We start from the raw sequence: 16,861 nt of genomic DNA, 5'->3' as shown, positions 1-16,861 counted from the left end.
AATATGAAGATAGAAGTAAATTTTTATTGAATAACATGTCAAATGGGAAGATCAAATAATATTGAATCATTTTTTTTCATTCAATATGTATAATTGCACGCTAAAATAATATAAAATGGGTATCAAATATTCAAGAGAAAAATTTTCTCAGGGTGAGACATAATATTTTTTTGCAGTTTTTAAATTAAAAATAGAAAAATTGTTGATATTAAAATTTTTCAATTTTTAAAATCGATAAAATATTAAAATTTACAAAAAAATTGATAAATTTTTCAAAAAATTATTTTAACTTTTCACAGAAAAAAAGATTCACTTGAGCCAAGAAAATATTTTTCTTCCTAATTATTTTCTTGAGCGAAAAAAAATTTTTTTTTGACACAAGAAATTTCACTTATTCTAACAAAATTAATTCTCTTACTTTAAGAAATACGTATCTTGATCCAAGAAAATTTATTTAAATCAAGAAAATCTTCTTGTTTTGAGAAAATTCAGCCTCTTGCTCCAAAAAATTTAGTTCTTGATAAAAATAAATTTTCTTGTCTTGAGAAAATTTCTCTCTTGCTCCAAAAAATTAAATATGAAGATAGAAGTAAATTTTTATTGAATAATATGTCGAATGGGAAGATCAAATAATATTGAATCATTTTTTTTTCATTCAATATGTATAATTGCACGCTAAAATAATATAAAATGGGTATCAAATATTCAAGAGAAAAATTTTCTCAGGGTGAGACATAATATTTTTTTGCAGTTTTTAAATTAAAAATAGAAAAATTGTTGATATTAAAATTTTTCAATTTTTAAAATCGATAAAATATTAACATTTACAAAAAAATTGATAAATTTTTCAAAAAATTATTTTAACTTTTCACAGAAAAAAAGATTCACTTGAGCCAAGAAAATATTTTTCTTCCTAATTATTTTCTTGAGCGAAAAAAAATTTTTTTTTGACACAAGAAATTTCACTTATTCCAACAAAATTAATTCTCTTGCTTTAAGAAATACGTATCTTGATCCAAGAAAATTTATTTAAGTCAAGAAAATCTTGTTGTTTTGAGAAAATTCAGCCTCTTGCTCCAAAAAATTTAGTTCTTGATAGAAGTTATTCTTGTCTTGAGAAAATTTCTCTCTTGCTCCAAAAAATTAAATATAAAGATAAAAGTAAATTTTCTTTAATATTTTTATTGAATAACATGTCAAATGGGAAGATCAAATAATATTTCATCAATTTTTTTCATTCAATATGTATAATTGCACGCTAAAATAATATAAAATGGGTATCAAATATTCAAGAGAAAAATTTTCTCAAGGTGAGAAAATGTTTTTCTCAGCTAAAGTAGGTGGCGCTGCTTCCCTAAAGTATTTAAAAATCTTGATCAAATATAAAAATTTATTGTATCAAGTATTTATGATATTTGAATTAAGACAAAATTACTTCCACCAAGAATAGAATTTCAAGAAAAATTTTTACTTTGGCCAACACAACTTCGGTCTTCCTTCAGGCACTCGAAAATTTTCTTGAGCCAAGAATTTTGTTCTCCAATCAAGAAATTTTTTATTCTGGGTATATAAGTTGCATTACATTATTTAAAATTTTAATGCCCATACAAGGAAAATATATATGTAATTTCGAGATTATTTAAGCAATAAAATTTGATATATATTTAAATAAATATTAATTTATTTATTTATGTATGCAAGCTCAAGTAAATTCACTTTTTTAAAAATAAATTCTGACTTAAAAATTTTTTTTAAATTTTATAATTGAAATAAAATTATTATTATTATTATCCCACAAAATAAATGAAAGAGAAATGATAATTCTCGTAATAGAAATAAAAGATTATTAAAAATTAATATAAATATTTATCCAGCAGAGAAATCGCGTCCGGTGTTACATATCGGAAATAATTATAAACCTTCATCAAAGTATAAAATATTATACAAGTCCACTCAATATCTATGTACATATATACAATATATATATATGCTCATAAAGTGAGTATAAGTAAGTGAGTAAATAAGTGAGTAAGTGTATGTATATTCTATATAGAGTTGAGAGACTGAGATTACCCTGTAAACCACAACGATTAATTTTCAACCGCACGGAGACACATTACCATCCACTCGGAAATAGCACCAGGGGCAGCCGCATAAAAATTCAAGACGCGCGACACCTAAACTAACCCCTCACTCCCTCCCATCCTCATCTTCGTCCTCATCTTCATCCCGTAACCCGTAACCCGTATAGCACACTATACTACTTCTCAGTACTCAGTCCAATCTAATTGCAGCGGCTCAACCCAGACGACAGACTCGCTGCTTTATCTTTTATTTAATGTATATATTCAAATTCATGGCACAGTATTATGCATGGATTTATCTCATCTTAACCTTCTTCAATGTCCGAATCCCAGAGAAGAGATAGTCATCCGTTTTGGTTTTGTTAATATTAATGCTAATTTTTGTATCACTTTTTTAAATTCATAACCCACCAGTTTATCCTTTAATTTAATGTAATCATTTGTAAGTCATTGTTGTTATTATTTTTTTTTTTTATTAAGAATTTTCTCTGGCATTACAGTTTTATAAATTTCTTCTAAATAAAAAAAAAGGTCTAACATCATTTTTAACTTCTACACGGAGAACATTTTGTACACGGAAAAAAGTAAACTGCCACGGAGAAAAAAATTTTGCTATAGGAACTCTATAGTAGTTAGTTAGTTGTAAAAAGTTCCAGTAGGTTAACGTTTTCTTATGGTAACAATACCGTTTGGCTCCTGCAACTCTACATCGTTGAGCTCTGAGAGCTAAACGTTATTTACCTCTCACAACTCTACAGGATCGTTCTGAGACTATAACAAATTTTTGGAAGTCTGCTTAGTAATTTTTTTTTACGATTTAGCATTGATAATTTAATAAATACATGCGGCAGAATGAATTTATATTGCCAACAATAATTGTATATGACAAATAAGAATAGTATTATAATAGAAATAAAATAATAATAGAACTTATATTACAAATAAAAATTATTTGTAAAATAAAAATATGGTCGTCACAAAATTATCTTATTTTCTTAATTATATCAATAAATATTGGACATAAAATCATTACCGTATATGCACGAGAAAAGATAAATAAACGAAAACAAATTTTATTTTGTGTTAAATTGGGTCTTTTTAATGTATTCCGATAACTTATCACTTATCACAATATATTCAACTAATAAATTAAATTAATAGTCACTACAAATGAACCTTGAAAAACCATAAATACAAAACTGTTCTAACGAAATTCAATTTGACAAAAAAAAAAAACCTATTTCCTTAAATAAATAAATTGGGAACTCAATTATCCTCATATATTTTTAATAATATAGATTAGTAACAAAATAATTATGTTTGGCATTTTAGAAGGTTATGAAATATGTCAGCGCACGCTACTACTGTGCAACGTAGAGCGCTCCCAACTATACCGTTTGGCTCTGAGAACAATCCCGTAGAGCTTTGAGAGCTCAACAACATTGAGTTATCAGAACTAAAAAACATTTTGTTACTGTAACTCTACAACGAACAGTAAACTGTGTATAGTCGTGGTAACTCTACAGTTACGTTACCAGAACGAAATTTTTTTTTCCGTGTGTAATAAATAACAGTCGATTTATAATTAGTAATGATCAACTGCTAAAAATTACCATTTCAAACAGTAAAATTGTGATTTTACTATTCACTTTATAATATTTACCATTTAAACGTTACAATTTACTCTTTACATGGAAGAAAATACTATTTCAAACAGTAATATTCGCTATGTAAATGTCTAAAATGTTCAAGTATAATAATTAACAATTCAGACTTCGATATTTATCATTTCTTACCTAAAAAATGATCTTATGATTTGTAAAAAGTATAAAATAAAGTTTATAAATTTCTAATACAAACAACGTCAATATTTACAAAGTAAAATGGTAAATTTTAAACGCAACGCTAAAAATCAAACTGTAATTATTGACTTGCTTGGACTGGTAAAATGTATATTTTAAAAGTATAATTTTTACTGTTTCAAATGTTAAATTCTGCGAGAGTGAGACCCCCTTCTCTTTCATCTGAGTTCCCCTTCTCCTCATAATATGGACTAGATATTGAAATGGCAATTTTTACTGTTTGAAACTGTAATTTCTAAGATAAAAGAGTCGGTATTTACTACACTGAGAGAAAAGTGCATAGTTAAGGTAGTACCTCCGCGACAATCCAGATCAAAAATTTTGACTCGCTATCCATGTTATACGTATCGACAGAGCTAAGGTTGTAGGTTAAGATTTTTTAACGTTACTGTACTCGTCACTACTATATTCTCTATACATATACACACACACTACGGTTTCAGTGACTAGCGGCTGTTTTTTGTACCCCCTCTCCTAAAAATAATCCTCTAAAAGTGAAATTGATTTTAATTAATCTCGAAAACTACATGGTAAAAAATTTTCATTTTTTTTTTAATTGTTCGAAATATCATATTCTTCAATCTACTAGTTTTTTGATAAAGTCTTGAAATTCTTTCGATGGAAAAAATTAAAAATACTGTCATTTTCCCACGCTTCTCCTATGTTACATGTACAAAAATGTCATTTTCAATTGCAATTATCTCGAGCTTGGTGTGGTAAATCGTCTTCAAATTTTAACAGCATATGTATTATGTATTTAATGACTTATATTCAAAGTTTCGAGGATTTCTTGAAATATTGCTTTCATAACCGTACTACCTTAACTGAATTATAACATCACAATTATGAAAATATAGTTTTCTGAACTTTTTTTTTGTAGTTACTTAAACTATGCATTAGTTTAAGTAACTATTGATAAATAGTTATATCGACTATATTTTAATAAATATGTTTTTGTTATCGCGTTAAACAAAAAGTTATTAGGTGACTGAAAGGTTTTTACGGACGACGTCTCAGATAGCTAAACTGGAAGAGCCCTTAGTGCGTAACCAAAAGATCCGAGTTCGATTCCCGGTCCAAGCTATCTGAATTATTTTTTCTGTTTTCTGAGTTAAACTTAATCAAGATGGCTATTAAGCTGATATTTAACTGAAAATAGTTTAAGTAACTATCTACTGAGGTTCAATATAATAAATAATGTTAGGTACAAGAACTGCAATTAAATAGTGGTGATACTATTTAACTAGATTTTCCTAGTTCAGTTGACCATATTTTTCTCTCAGTGTATAGTGACAGCTAATAATCACTTATTTTGGATATTAAATTATAAATTGTGACTTTTATACTTTCTCCATTAAGTTCTGTAATATTTACATTTTTGCCACCCCGATGTCCGCTTTACTGTTTGAAACTATGAAAATTAACCGGAACCCGAGTGATTATTACAGTTTACTTTTTTCCGTGTAGTAAAGTTTATTATATAGTTATGGTAAAATCTATCAACAATTTAAGATTAGTAAATATTATTTAAATAATTAAGTGAACCATCTGAATTGTAGTATTTACCATCCTGATAGCAACTACTACTATTATGATGGTAATTAGTAATAATAACTTCTATTATTTTAATTAGTTACTATTATTATCAAAATTGTAATTCTTAATATAACCTGATGGTTGCAGTTACCATCAGTAATAATAATAGCTACTATCTTAGCTAGTAAAAACTGTATAAAATATTAAGAATCTGCGTTACCGTGGATGCATTTCTGAATAAACTACAAGCAGCTGTAGCACAGTGTAGTGCACAAAAAAACAGATTTAAATCGGGACTGAATTTATATTTAAATTTTTGTGTCTAAAGTAACTTTCAACGCGAAATTTTTCAAAAAAATTTGAAACTTCCAAAAAAATTAAAATTTTCAATAAAATTAAAATTAAAAAAAAATAATTTTTTTATCTACTTTCCAAGTGCACGAAGACTGTAGTTTTTCTCAATGAGTGCAAATAGATAAAAAAAAAAAAAAAGGGAACAATTTTTAAATATTTTAAACATAATTACACCTCTCAACTGTTTAATTTTCATTAAATCCCTTTTATTTTATTTTTGAATAAAAATTAAATTATAGGCTTTTAGTTCGGCATAAGAAATGCGAAATCTTAAACTATACTGAGAATTTGGGACTCGCATTTCCTTTGACCCAACTGTAGTACCTGAGGTCAGAAAATTTATTTCTAAAAATAGAATATAATAGAGCGTATTTTCTGATCCTAGAGATATTCCAGGGGACAATGAATGGTATTTAATAAGATTAGGTGATTTTTGTTGGCCTTAAAATATTTATGAGTCAAAGAATTTAGTGACGAAACCGAAGGAAATTTTTATTCAGTTGAAATTTTTCTGAAATTTTGCTACGAAAGTCTATATTTATATAAAGTAAATTGTTATCTAATTTTTAGGAATTTTTGAAGAATTTAATAAACTTTTTTAAATAAGAATTTTGAAAGCGAAACTTTTCCTTTTCTTTCAGTCTTTTGTAATCTGTTTTCAAGGATTCTGTTTCTCAATAAATTATCTTCATAAATTATGAAAAAAAATTAGAGAAGACTCATATGTTGAAAGTTTTAAAAATGATTTGAGAAAACTTTTGAATTATTTCTATACTAACTCATTCTATTATTTTAATTTTTTCCAAATGTAGTTTCAATAATTTAACTGTTATTAATAAAAAAAAAGTTATCAATAATCTTAATCATTTCAATATTTAAATTGAAAAAAAAATATTCATTTATTAAAATAAAATTTATCAGCAATTTTTTTTTTTTTAAATAAACAATGTTTTTTTGAAATACTTACTTTCAAATTCAGATAAATCTTTTTAAATATCTATTCAATAAATTTATTCTTCAAAAAATCTGAATAATAATTATTTTATTTTAAAAATAGAATTTTAAATAGAAAAAAGTGTAAAAAATTTTAATATTGATCATAATTTTTTTAGATACTTGTTTAAAAATTTATTTTAAAAAAAATGTTAAATTTTAATTATTTCTACATTAAAATCTTTAATAAAAATATTTATCTATTTAAAATAAAATTTTAATATTAAAAAAAATGCTCAAAATTTCGAAACTTAATTTAAATTTCAGAGTAATTAATCCAATAAATTTACTCTTCAAAAAATCTAAATAATAAATAATTTTTATTATTTTAAGAATAAAATTTTAAATAGTAAAAAGTGTAAAAAATTTTTAAATTAATCATAATTTTTTTATTAAAAAATAACAATAAAAATTTCCAATGTTTAGTCTCAGTTTTTTAATTATTTTTAGATACCAGTTTAATAATTTATTTTTTACAAAAAAAAATGTTAAATTTTAATTATTTTTACATTAAAATAACAAAAAAAAATTTTTATCTATTTAAAATAAAATTTCACTATTAAAAAAAATGCTCAAAATTTCCAAAGCTTAATTTAAATTTTAGAGTAATCAATTTAATAAATTTACTTTTAAAAAAATCTAAATAATAAATAATTTTTATTATTTTTAAAATAAAATTTTAGATAGAAAAAAGTGTAAAAAATTTTAAGATTAATCATAATTTTTTTATTAAAAAATATTAATAAAAATTTCCAATGTTTAGTCTCAGTTTTAGATAAAATTTTTTAGATACTATTTTAATAATTTATTTATTGCAAAAAAAAATGTTTAATTTTCCATTAAAATCTTAAATAAAAATATTTAACTATTTAAAATAAAATTTAAAATAGAAAAAAGAGTAAAAAATTTTTAAATTCATCATAATTTTTTTATCAAAAATAAAAATAAAAGTTTCCAATATTTATTCTCAGTTTTAGATTAATTTTTTTAGATACTAGTTTAATAATTTATTAAAAAAAAAATGTTTAATTTTAATTATTTCTACATTAAAATCTTAAATAAAAATATTAAAATAAAATAAAATTTTAATATTAAAGAAAATGCTAAAAATTTCCAAAGCTTAATTTAAATTAAAAACTAATCAATTCAATAATTAATTAAAAAAAGAAAAAAAAATCATCAATATTAATTCCTAAAAACTTTCATACCTCCACCCAACCAAAAATATTCCCGTCTGTAAAAAGCGAGGTACTCCCATGGAATGGAGCCTTGAAATAGCCTCGAAAAAAAGTTCATCGATCGCTTTAATTTCTCATATTAATTCCTCTCTGTATACATATACCTCTTATACTACAAAGTACACATACAAGGACACAGTATATTGTATATATTGTATATATTGTATATATTGTACATTGTATACCGTATATTGTATATGGGTATCCATAGGTCTATAACCTCCCTTTCACCCTACAGCCTTGCAGGATTGAGCCCCTTGCCCTTCACTCTCCATTCCCATTTCCATCGCCATTCCTATCCATATCCCCATCAAGTCCATCGCACTTACCGTCCCTTTAACAACCGTGACCCTCCGTACAATCAGTATCGCCCTTTTAGGGCGCTGCCTGCTCCCGTTCCCAGAAATATATTTCCCATCCAGAGTTAAAGCCCTCGGGAGCTCGTCCTCCCTTTTATCTCCGTCCTAAATTCTACACTCTGAATTTAATATTTCTCAACTTTAATTCAAAAATTTCCCTATTTAAAAAATTTTAATAAAACCCGAAAAAAAATCAAAAAATTACTCACCACTCTCCAAAAATGATGAAAAATTTTTGAACTTCTAGGGTAAGGGCACCGGTACTTCAAAAGCCGTGACTGTACTTCCCCTTCTGTCCCCACTATTTCCTTGAGAGCGAGCGCATGCAATGTTCCCCCACCAGTTGGCATGCGCGTCAGCTTCGGCGCGTTCAATTTTAGTCTTCGCTGGGCCGTCATCGTGGCAGCTTCGCGACTCTTTTTTTTCCCGTTAATTAAAACAATTAACCTAGAACATTATTAAAATTATTTAAATTAATAATAATTACAATGATATTATTAATAAATTAAAATAGTGTGTGCAAATATAACCTCTAATTTTATTAAATTAGTTACGCGCACTATAGCGAAGTTTTGTGAAGTTTTAAAAAATTACAAGCCCTATTACTATCCCCTCTCGAAACTTGGGTCAAAAATTGGACTGAATATTTGTGTTAATGTTTGGAAAGTTATATTTTACGTTTTATGTCTCGTGGACGATTTACTGCTGAGCGTCCCGGACAAATTGTTCGAGTGACGCTTGCGCCAAAAACCGCCTACATTAAGGAAGAGCTTTTCTCAGTTGAATTAATATTATTATTATTTAAAGTGTGTTGATTGGTTGTTTTTTAATAAATAAGTTTTATTTTATTTGTGTCCGTGAGTGCAATATTAATATTGATTATTCACACTCAAGATATATATTATTATTATTAAAATTATTTTTATTTAAGAAACGTGATACGTTTGTGTGGTTTGACGCAATTCTTGGATACGTCGTTTTATAATGATGTCAGAGTGGTCTGTTAAAGCGCGCCGGACGTAAGTTTACACAATTATATTATTATTTTTATTTATAATTGTTGTTTTCATGCTTTAGGTATTTATTTAAGGACTTATTTTGGAAATACACGGACACGTGGTGAATTTTACCGAAAATTTGAGGTTAACCTTTTTGAAATTTTAAATTTCCCGCGGAAACTAAGCGCCATTATGGCGTGGCGTGGCTCCGATTTCAAAGCTGTGATATCAATGGATGCTATAGCTCAATAATATGATACGACTGTTTTCTGGATGTAAGTGAGTTAACGTTTGAGTAACTGGAGAGCGATTATTATGTTGTTTAATCGGATGTTTACTGCCGAAAATAAACACGTGTGTATGGATTGTGGATTCCGATATTGTTTTGTTTGGTTTGCGTTCGATATGACGTCTGTTCGAGGAATTTTCAATTTTTTTTATTTGTGTTTGGATGATAAAAATTCTTCGAGCATTTTCAAGGACGGATGAGTAATGTGGTGATGGCAATTAATTATTGAGAGTGGAGAATTTAAGAAGGGTTTACATTTTTCCTCTCTCTCGCCCTCTATTGGACAAACGAAAGTATCTCTGTCATACTTGTACAACAAATGGAATCTTAAAACGCATTTTGTGCATAAATAAATGAAAATTTTCCAAAAAAGCGCTTCGCTCTTCGATAGATAATTTAATTATCTATCGAAGAGCGAAGCGTTTTTTTTTCGAAATTTTATCACATACATGAGAAAAACACGTTTGAAAATCAACTATAAACCGCTCTTAAGGAGATTAAATTTTAATTTGTCTGAAATTGTCGGGTTAGTTAGTCATGGAGATGGAAATTCGGAATTAGCTTTTGTCATCAATTGTTCGGGCTTGTCAAGAGTGATTCAGGGTTTTTTTTTCTGATAATTCGGAAATTATTTTTATTAAAGAATTTATAGGTTAGATTATATATTTAATAAAATTAAAAGTTTTATTTTTATTTATATTAATTTTATGAAGCAAATTTTTTATGAAAAAAATTAAATTTTTGTAAAAAAATTAAATGAAAATTAATTAAATAATTAAAAGCCGACACTGAAAAATTTATGATTTTTTTATTGATTAAATAATAGAATTGAAATTATTTTTTAACAATTCCACGTATAATCTTTTTAATTTTCTACATGTAAAAATATTTATTTTAATGTTTTTTTAATTATTTTTCAACAAAATAAATTATAAAAATTTTGAAATGTCAGCTAATTTAATTTTTATAAAAAAATTAAATTAGCCGACACTCAGAAATTTTTGATTTTTTATTAATTAAATAATAGAATTATTACTATTTTTTAAAAACTCCATGTATAATTTTTAAAATTTTCTACATGTGAAAATTTTCATTTTAATTTTTTAAAAATTATTTTTCAATGCAATGAATTCTAAAAATTTTTAAATGTCGGCTAATTTAATTTTCATAAAAATTAAATTTCTATAAAAAAGTTAAATTTTTATAAAAAAATTTTTAAAAATTATTTTTCAATATAATGAATTATAAAAATTTTTAAATGTCGGCTAATTTAATTTTCATAAAAAAATTAAATTAAAAAAAAAAGTTAAATTTTTATAAAAAAAAATTTGAAATTCAATTTTTAAAAAATTGATAAATTATAAAAATTTTTACATGTGATATTTATTTTATTATCAAGAATGATAAAAATATTTGTTGATTTTATTTTTTAATGACATTTGTCCCCGTACACTTTTTTTTTATTTACTTCAAGGTTTTTAAAAAGAAATTTTTTTTCTTTAAAATTCTAAAATTTGTATAAAAAGTTATATTTTTTTTTAACAAAAACTCAAAATACATTAATCATTCCATTAAAAAAAATCGCCAATATAAATTTATTATTTAAAAAAAATCTACTATAAAAATATTTCCACAAATAAAATTGTTCTACTTTACAATTATCCAAAATTTATTATGTAAATTTAATCAAAAATAATTTTTACAAATTAATAATCGAAAAATGTGTTAACTGAGCGTTAACTTAATACTCATAACCTAACCCTAAAATAGACACGTGTTTCGTCCAACCTTAAAATATTTAATACTCTTTAAAAAAATAATTGCATAAAGCAATACAAAAAAAAAATTTATCTGTAATAAAGAACAAAGCGAGGTAATTACATGCTTAATGCTTTTCTTTAAAAAATGATAAAACACGAAATTGCGATTTGAAATTTAATCATCCAAGTGTATTTTATAAATATGAATATTATCGTAAATTTATTTAAAAACTAACTTGAAAATTTTTATTTAAATTATAAAATTTTTTTTTAATTTTTAATTCGTATAAATAAATTGAATATTTATAAATAAAAATAAAATAAATTCTGACAAAAGTTTTCCGAGTATTAAAAAAAAATGTCTCTTCGATTGTAGTCACAATAAAAAGCCGTCAAATGTCTGGAGTTTTATACTTCATTTATTATTATTATTATTATTATTATTATTGTTATTATCTGTAGTTACGCGACTTTAAAAGCAGAGTATCGTTACACCCGATAGAGCTTTTATCGATCGATAGACAATGGACACATCATTTGTTCAATTCCTTTGAGCTTTTCAATTTTTATTTCCAATTGCTCGATTTTCTCTTTCCGGGACGAGAGCAGCGCTCTGTTAAAAAATCTGTTAATTATAACGCGAAAAAAAGTATTAATTTATCTGAATTGCAGCGTTTTATTATTTATCGATTGAATTTCTCATCCTGAAAAAATAAAAGTATCAAACAGACTTTTGAGTTTGAAATTTGAATCGCAATTCTTTTGAATTCAATTATATATTCTTTTTTAATACTTAACTTTATTTAATAACAATAATAAAAATACTCTGAATTTAATTAAATAGCAGAACTGCTACAAAGCTAATTAAAAATTATCTTTTTAATGACACTGTGTAATATTAGAGGGAGTTTTATGTTTCTATAAAAGATAATATACATTTTTTTTAATACTTTACTTTTTTTAAATTGAATAAGTTAAGATGAGATCGGGTTTTAATGCTGCTTATAATCTTCTGATAACTTTCAGATCAAATTTATAATACCAAGAAGCTCTGTTTTATTATCTCCATTAGATAATTTTTAAAATAATTTTGTCGTGTAAGGGAAAAATAATTGATGTTAAAAATATAATACTGAAGATGATGTTGAGAAAAATGAAACCCAAGTGTTGAGCTGATATTAATTTATAAAATTTATTAAAATAATAAATTTTAGTGGTGTAAGTAAAGAGAAGAGAAAAGTGTATGTCGATAGTTATCGGGCATTACATCGTGTAGTATGTAATATATGTGTATACATACATTAAGGAGCATATATCGCAATGAGTATAACTTTGAATGTGATTATAACAAGCGCGTTCGCTTTCACTTGACATCATTTATTCACTTGAATAGTGGATCAAGTCCACGGGATACTTTTTGCAGAGTAACCTCCCGTACAGTTTGCTTACTTGTACTTTACTCTAGTGAGTGCAGCCTGCAGTCGCCTTCTTCGTTCAACGTGTTCCATTCGAGTTATTGTGCAATCCAACGGTATATAATTATGGGCATTACCATGGATGTCTTCGAGATTTTGTTGCATTCACAAGACCTTGATTCTTTTAATTAATTCAATTTTAAACAAGTTTTTATTTTTATTTTTTTAATAATAATTACCAGTCAAATTGCACTATTATTCGTAAATTATTATTGTTATTGTTATTGTTATTATCATCAAGTTGAAAATTTTAATCAAAAACACTTAAATAATAATGATGATAATAACTTGCAACCTTGCAGTCACTATGTGACTGCCGTGACTTGTGAACTATAAATAAATAAAATTTTGCTTTATTAAATAATGACTTTTGTTAAATTGCACTGTACTCTTTTAACTGTTGGCATTTTTAAAGATATAAGCTCATCCCGATGTTACATTTATCAAGAGCTTTCATTTGAGTACCTACATGCATTTTTGATATATTTTTCATATGTACATATATAATATATAATATATAATATATATATATATATATATATATATATATATATGAAAAAATGATGTAGGTACTCAAATGAAAGGTCTCGATGAGTGTAATGTCAGGGTGAGCTTATATCTTAAAAAATATCAATAGTTCACAAGATAAAAGGTCATTTCTTAATTATTCACATTTTTTAAGATATAAACTCATTCCGATGGTACACTCATCAAGAGCTTTCATTTGAGTACCCACATGCATATTTTGATATATTTTTCATATATATATATATATATATATATATATATATATATATATATATATATATATATATATATATATATATATATATATATATATATATATATATATATATATATATATGAAAAATTGATGTGGGTACTCAAATGAAAGGTTTCGATGAGTGTAACATCGGGATGAGCTTATATCTTTAAAAATGTCAATAGTTCACAAGATACAAGGTCATTTCTTAATTATTGACATTTTTTAAAATATAAACTCATTTTGATGTTATACTCATCGAGACCTTTCATTTAAGTACCCACATGGCATTTTTTATATATTTTATATATATGGTATTTATGAAATATATAAATATATGAAAAATTGATGTGGGTACTTAAATGAAAGGTCTTGATGAGTGTAACAGCGGGATGAGCTTATATTTTTGAAAATGTCAATAGTTCACAAGATACGTGGTCTTTTTTTAATTATAGACATTTTTCAATATATACTCTCATGCCGATGTTACACTCTTCAAGAGCTTTCATTTGAGTACCCACATGCATTTTTGATATATTTTTCATATATACATATATAATACACATAAATATATAAAAAATTGATGTGGGTACTTAAATGAAAGGTCTTGATGAGTGTAACATCGGGATGAGCTTATATCTTTGAAAATATCAATAGTTCACGAGATACAAGGTCATTTCTTAATTATGTATCTAGAGATAAAGCATTTTCGAATGTAGTCAAGATTTTTCCAATGATACCAAATTTAACCATAAAAAACCATTTTATCATATAAATACACTGGTCACAAAATTTTGTTTATTCTCTTAACAATATAGATAATAAATTTTAAAAACATATTATAATTTCGAATAAAAAAATTTTAATAAAAATACTAACATTAATTTAAAAATTATTATTATTATTTCTGCTAAATTTTTTATATTTTTTTTTATTCGAAATATAATAGCTAATATGTCCAACAATAATAATTATTATTATTGAAGCTAACAATAGTGACTTTGTATAATAACTAAGGGAGTATATAGCAACATAATAAATTTTAAAAGTGTAAAAATAAGCTTCAAAGGCAGTAATTGTTCCTACATAATAACTAAAGCTTTATTATTTTTAAATAAAAATTGAGCCAAGCGTTCAAAGCGTGTGCTGGCCTTACTCATCGGTGAATAATATATATATATGGGTATGGATAGGGATATGGATATGTATGTATAAATGCAGATAGAGGAGCGTGCATGTGAATTTCCTTTTATGCTTACACGCACGTGTTGCACGTGTGCATGTACCGTAATAGTAAGCAGTAAGCATACGAAGAAGTAATAAGACTACATATATTAGTAGTCTCACTTTATGTTAGTCTTTACTTGCATCTTCAACAGTCGTGACTCTTTAATTATTTTTTAAGGAATTATTCCGAAAATCTAAAGTTTTTTTTTTTAATAATAATTATCATTCATTTTTAAGTCAAGGTTATTATTATTATTATTATTATTATTATTTATAAAAATTTATCTACAATTTTTTTTTAATTAATTCTATAAAAGTAAAACACAAAAATATTGAAAAAAAAAATTATTTAAAAATTTTTTTTCGCGGTTTTTCGCGGATTGATATTCTTCAATTAGTATAGATCCGTGAGTACTCATTTTAAAAAGAATTTCATGATCTATAAAATTATATAATCTAAGTTTATAATTATTAATATAAAAATTCGTTAACAATAAAAATAATAATAATTAATTCACGATAAAATCTCTAAAAAAACTTGTTCATTATTATATCGAAGAATTTTGCGAAACAAAATGTTACTGGGATTTATTAGAAAGTATTTGAGGTGTTAGAAGGTCACCACCGTACAAAATATTCCGTACCGAATGTATCTTTCGGCAGAAACGAAACTTGTACTGTTAAATTGTGAAATAAAGTGTGTGTTAAAATTGTGTAATAAAACTAACGATGGAGGAGTTTAGATAAGTCATTGGCGAAGGTAGAGGCGAATGCAAAGACAAGCGACAAGGATTCGAAATAAAGTTACTGAGTAAAATACTCGCTTGGGTAATTAACACTAGCAGAGAGCGGTGTAGGTGGTAGTACTCCTATTACCCATTATCCACTCGAGAAGTAGGGAACAAACTCATCATCTGTAATTTTCCCGGTATATGGAGTAAATAGTGAATAGTAAATATAGTAACTAGTACATAGAAATCTTAATGTATATGTTTAGCAGTTAACTTTGTGCTTATACGAGTGCGATTGCTGTTAAGATAAAGGGGAGATAACCGATACGTTAATGATCGTTTTAGTTTTAGTTTGTTGCTCGCTTACTGTTTACTATTCACTGCAATCAGTACCTCTATATAAATATATAATATTGTACAATTTGCTCGTTAGATCTATAGTTGATAATTTGCGGAATCTGATCACTCTGTTTGAAGCTATTATTATTATTATTATTATTATTATTGTTATTATCATTAATATTATACTAATAACAATCACTATTAGCTATAAAATTATTTTGTCATCGTATAATTATTATTACCTCCATGAAGAAAAAATATATTTTAAATATATTAAAAATCTATAAAAAATATGTATAGTAAATATATTTTTAATAACTAACTTTTGGCCGATTTTCATATATATTTTAAATATATTTTAAAATACATAAAAAATACATAGCTAAAAATACAAAAAAAAATCTATTTTGAATATATCTAAAATATATTTGAAATATATAAAATATATATGAAAATCGGCCAAAAGTTAGTTATTAAAAATATATTTACTATACATAATTTATATATATTCATACATTATTTATAGATTTTCAATATATTTAAAATATATTTTTTTTTTTTCATGGGGCAATACAGAAAAAAAGGTTCATTTGAGCCAAGAAAATATTTTTCTTCCTGATTATTTTCTTGAGTGAAAAAAAAATTTTTTTTTGACACAAGAAATTTCACTTATTCCAACAAAATTAATTCTCTTGCTTTAAGAAATACGTATCTTGATCCAAGAAAATTTATTTAAGTCAAGAAAATCTTGTTTTAAGAAAATTCAGCCTCTTGCTCTAAAAAATTTAGTTTTTGATAAAAGTAAATTTTCTTGTCTTGAGAAAATTTCTCTCTTGCTCCAAAAAATTAA

General features: G+C 25.1%; 1 protein-coding gene across 5 annotated transcripts in view; it reads left to right on the top strand.

The window, feature by feature from the left end:
- The window catches only part of LOC123272952 (protein gustavus), a 156,044-nt gene that overhangs the window by 84,164 nt on the left and 55,019 nt on the right, over positions 1-16,861 (top strand). For 2 of the 5 annotated variants that reach the window (XM_044739992.1, XM_044739994.1), the window contains exons 1-2: positions 8,808-9,283; positions 9,358-9,445. The exons of 2 other annotated variants lie outside the window; for them this stretch is intronic. In XM_044739992.1, coding sequence (XP_044595927.1) covers positions 9,411-9,445 — 35 coding nt within the window. In that variant the 5' untranslated portion in view covers positions 8,808-9,283; positions 9,358-9,410. One more of the 5 variants, XM_044739993.1, reaches the window with a different exon arrangement.

Source organism: Cotesia glomerata, linkage group LG10 (genome assembly GCF_020080835.1).
Source record: "Cotesia glomerata isolate CgM1 linkage group LG10, MPM_Cglom_v2.3, whole genome shotgun sequence".
Classification (NCBI taxonomy): domain Eukaryota; kingdom Metazoa; phylum Arthropoda; class Insecta; order Hymenoptera; family Braconidae; genus Cotesia; species Cotesia glomerata.
This window is presented reverse-complemented; position numbering and strand designations above follow the sequence as displayed.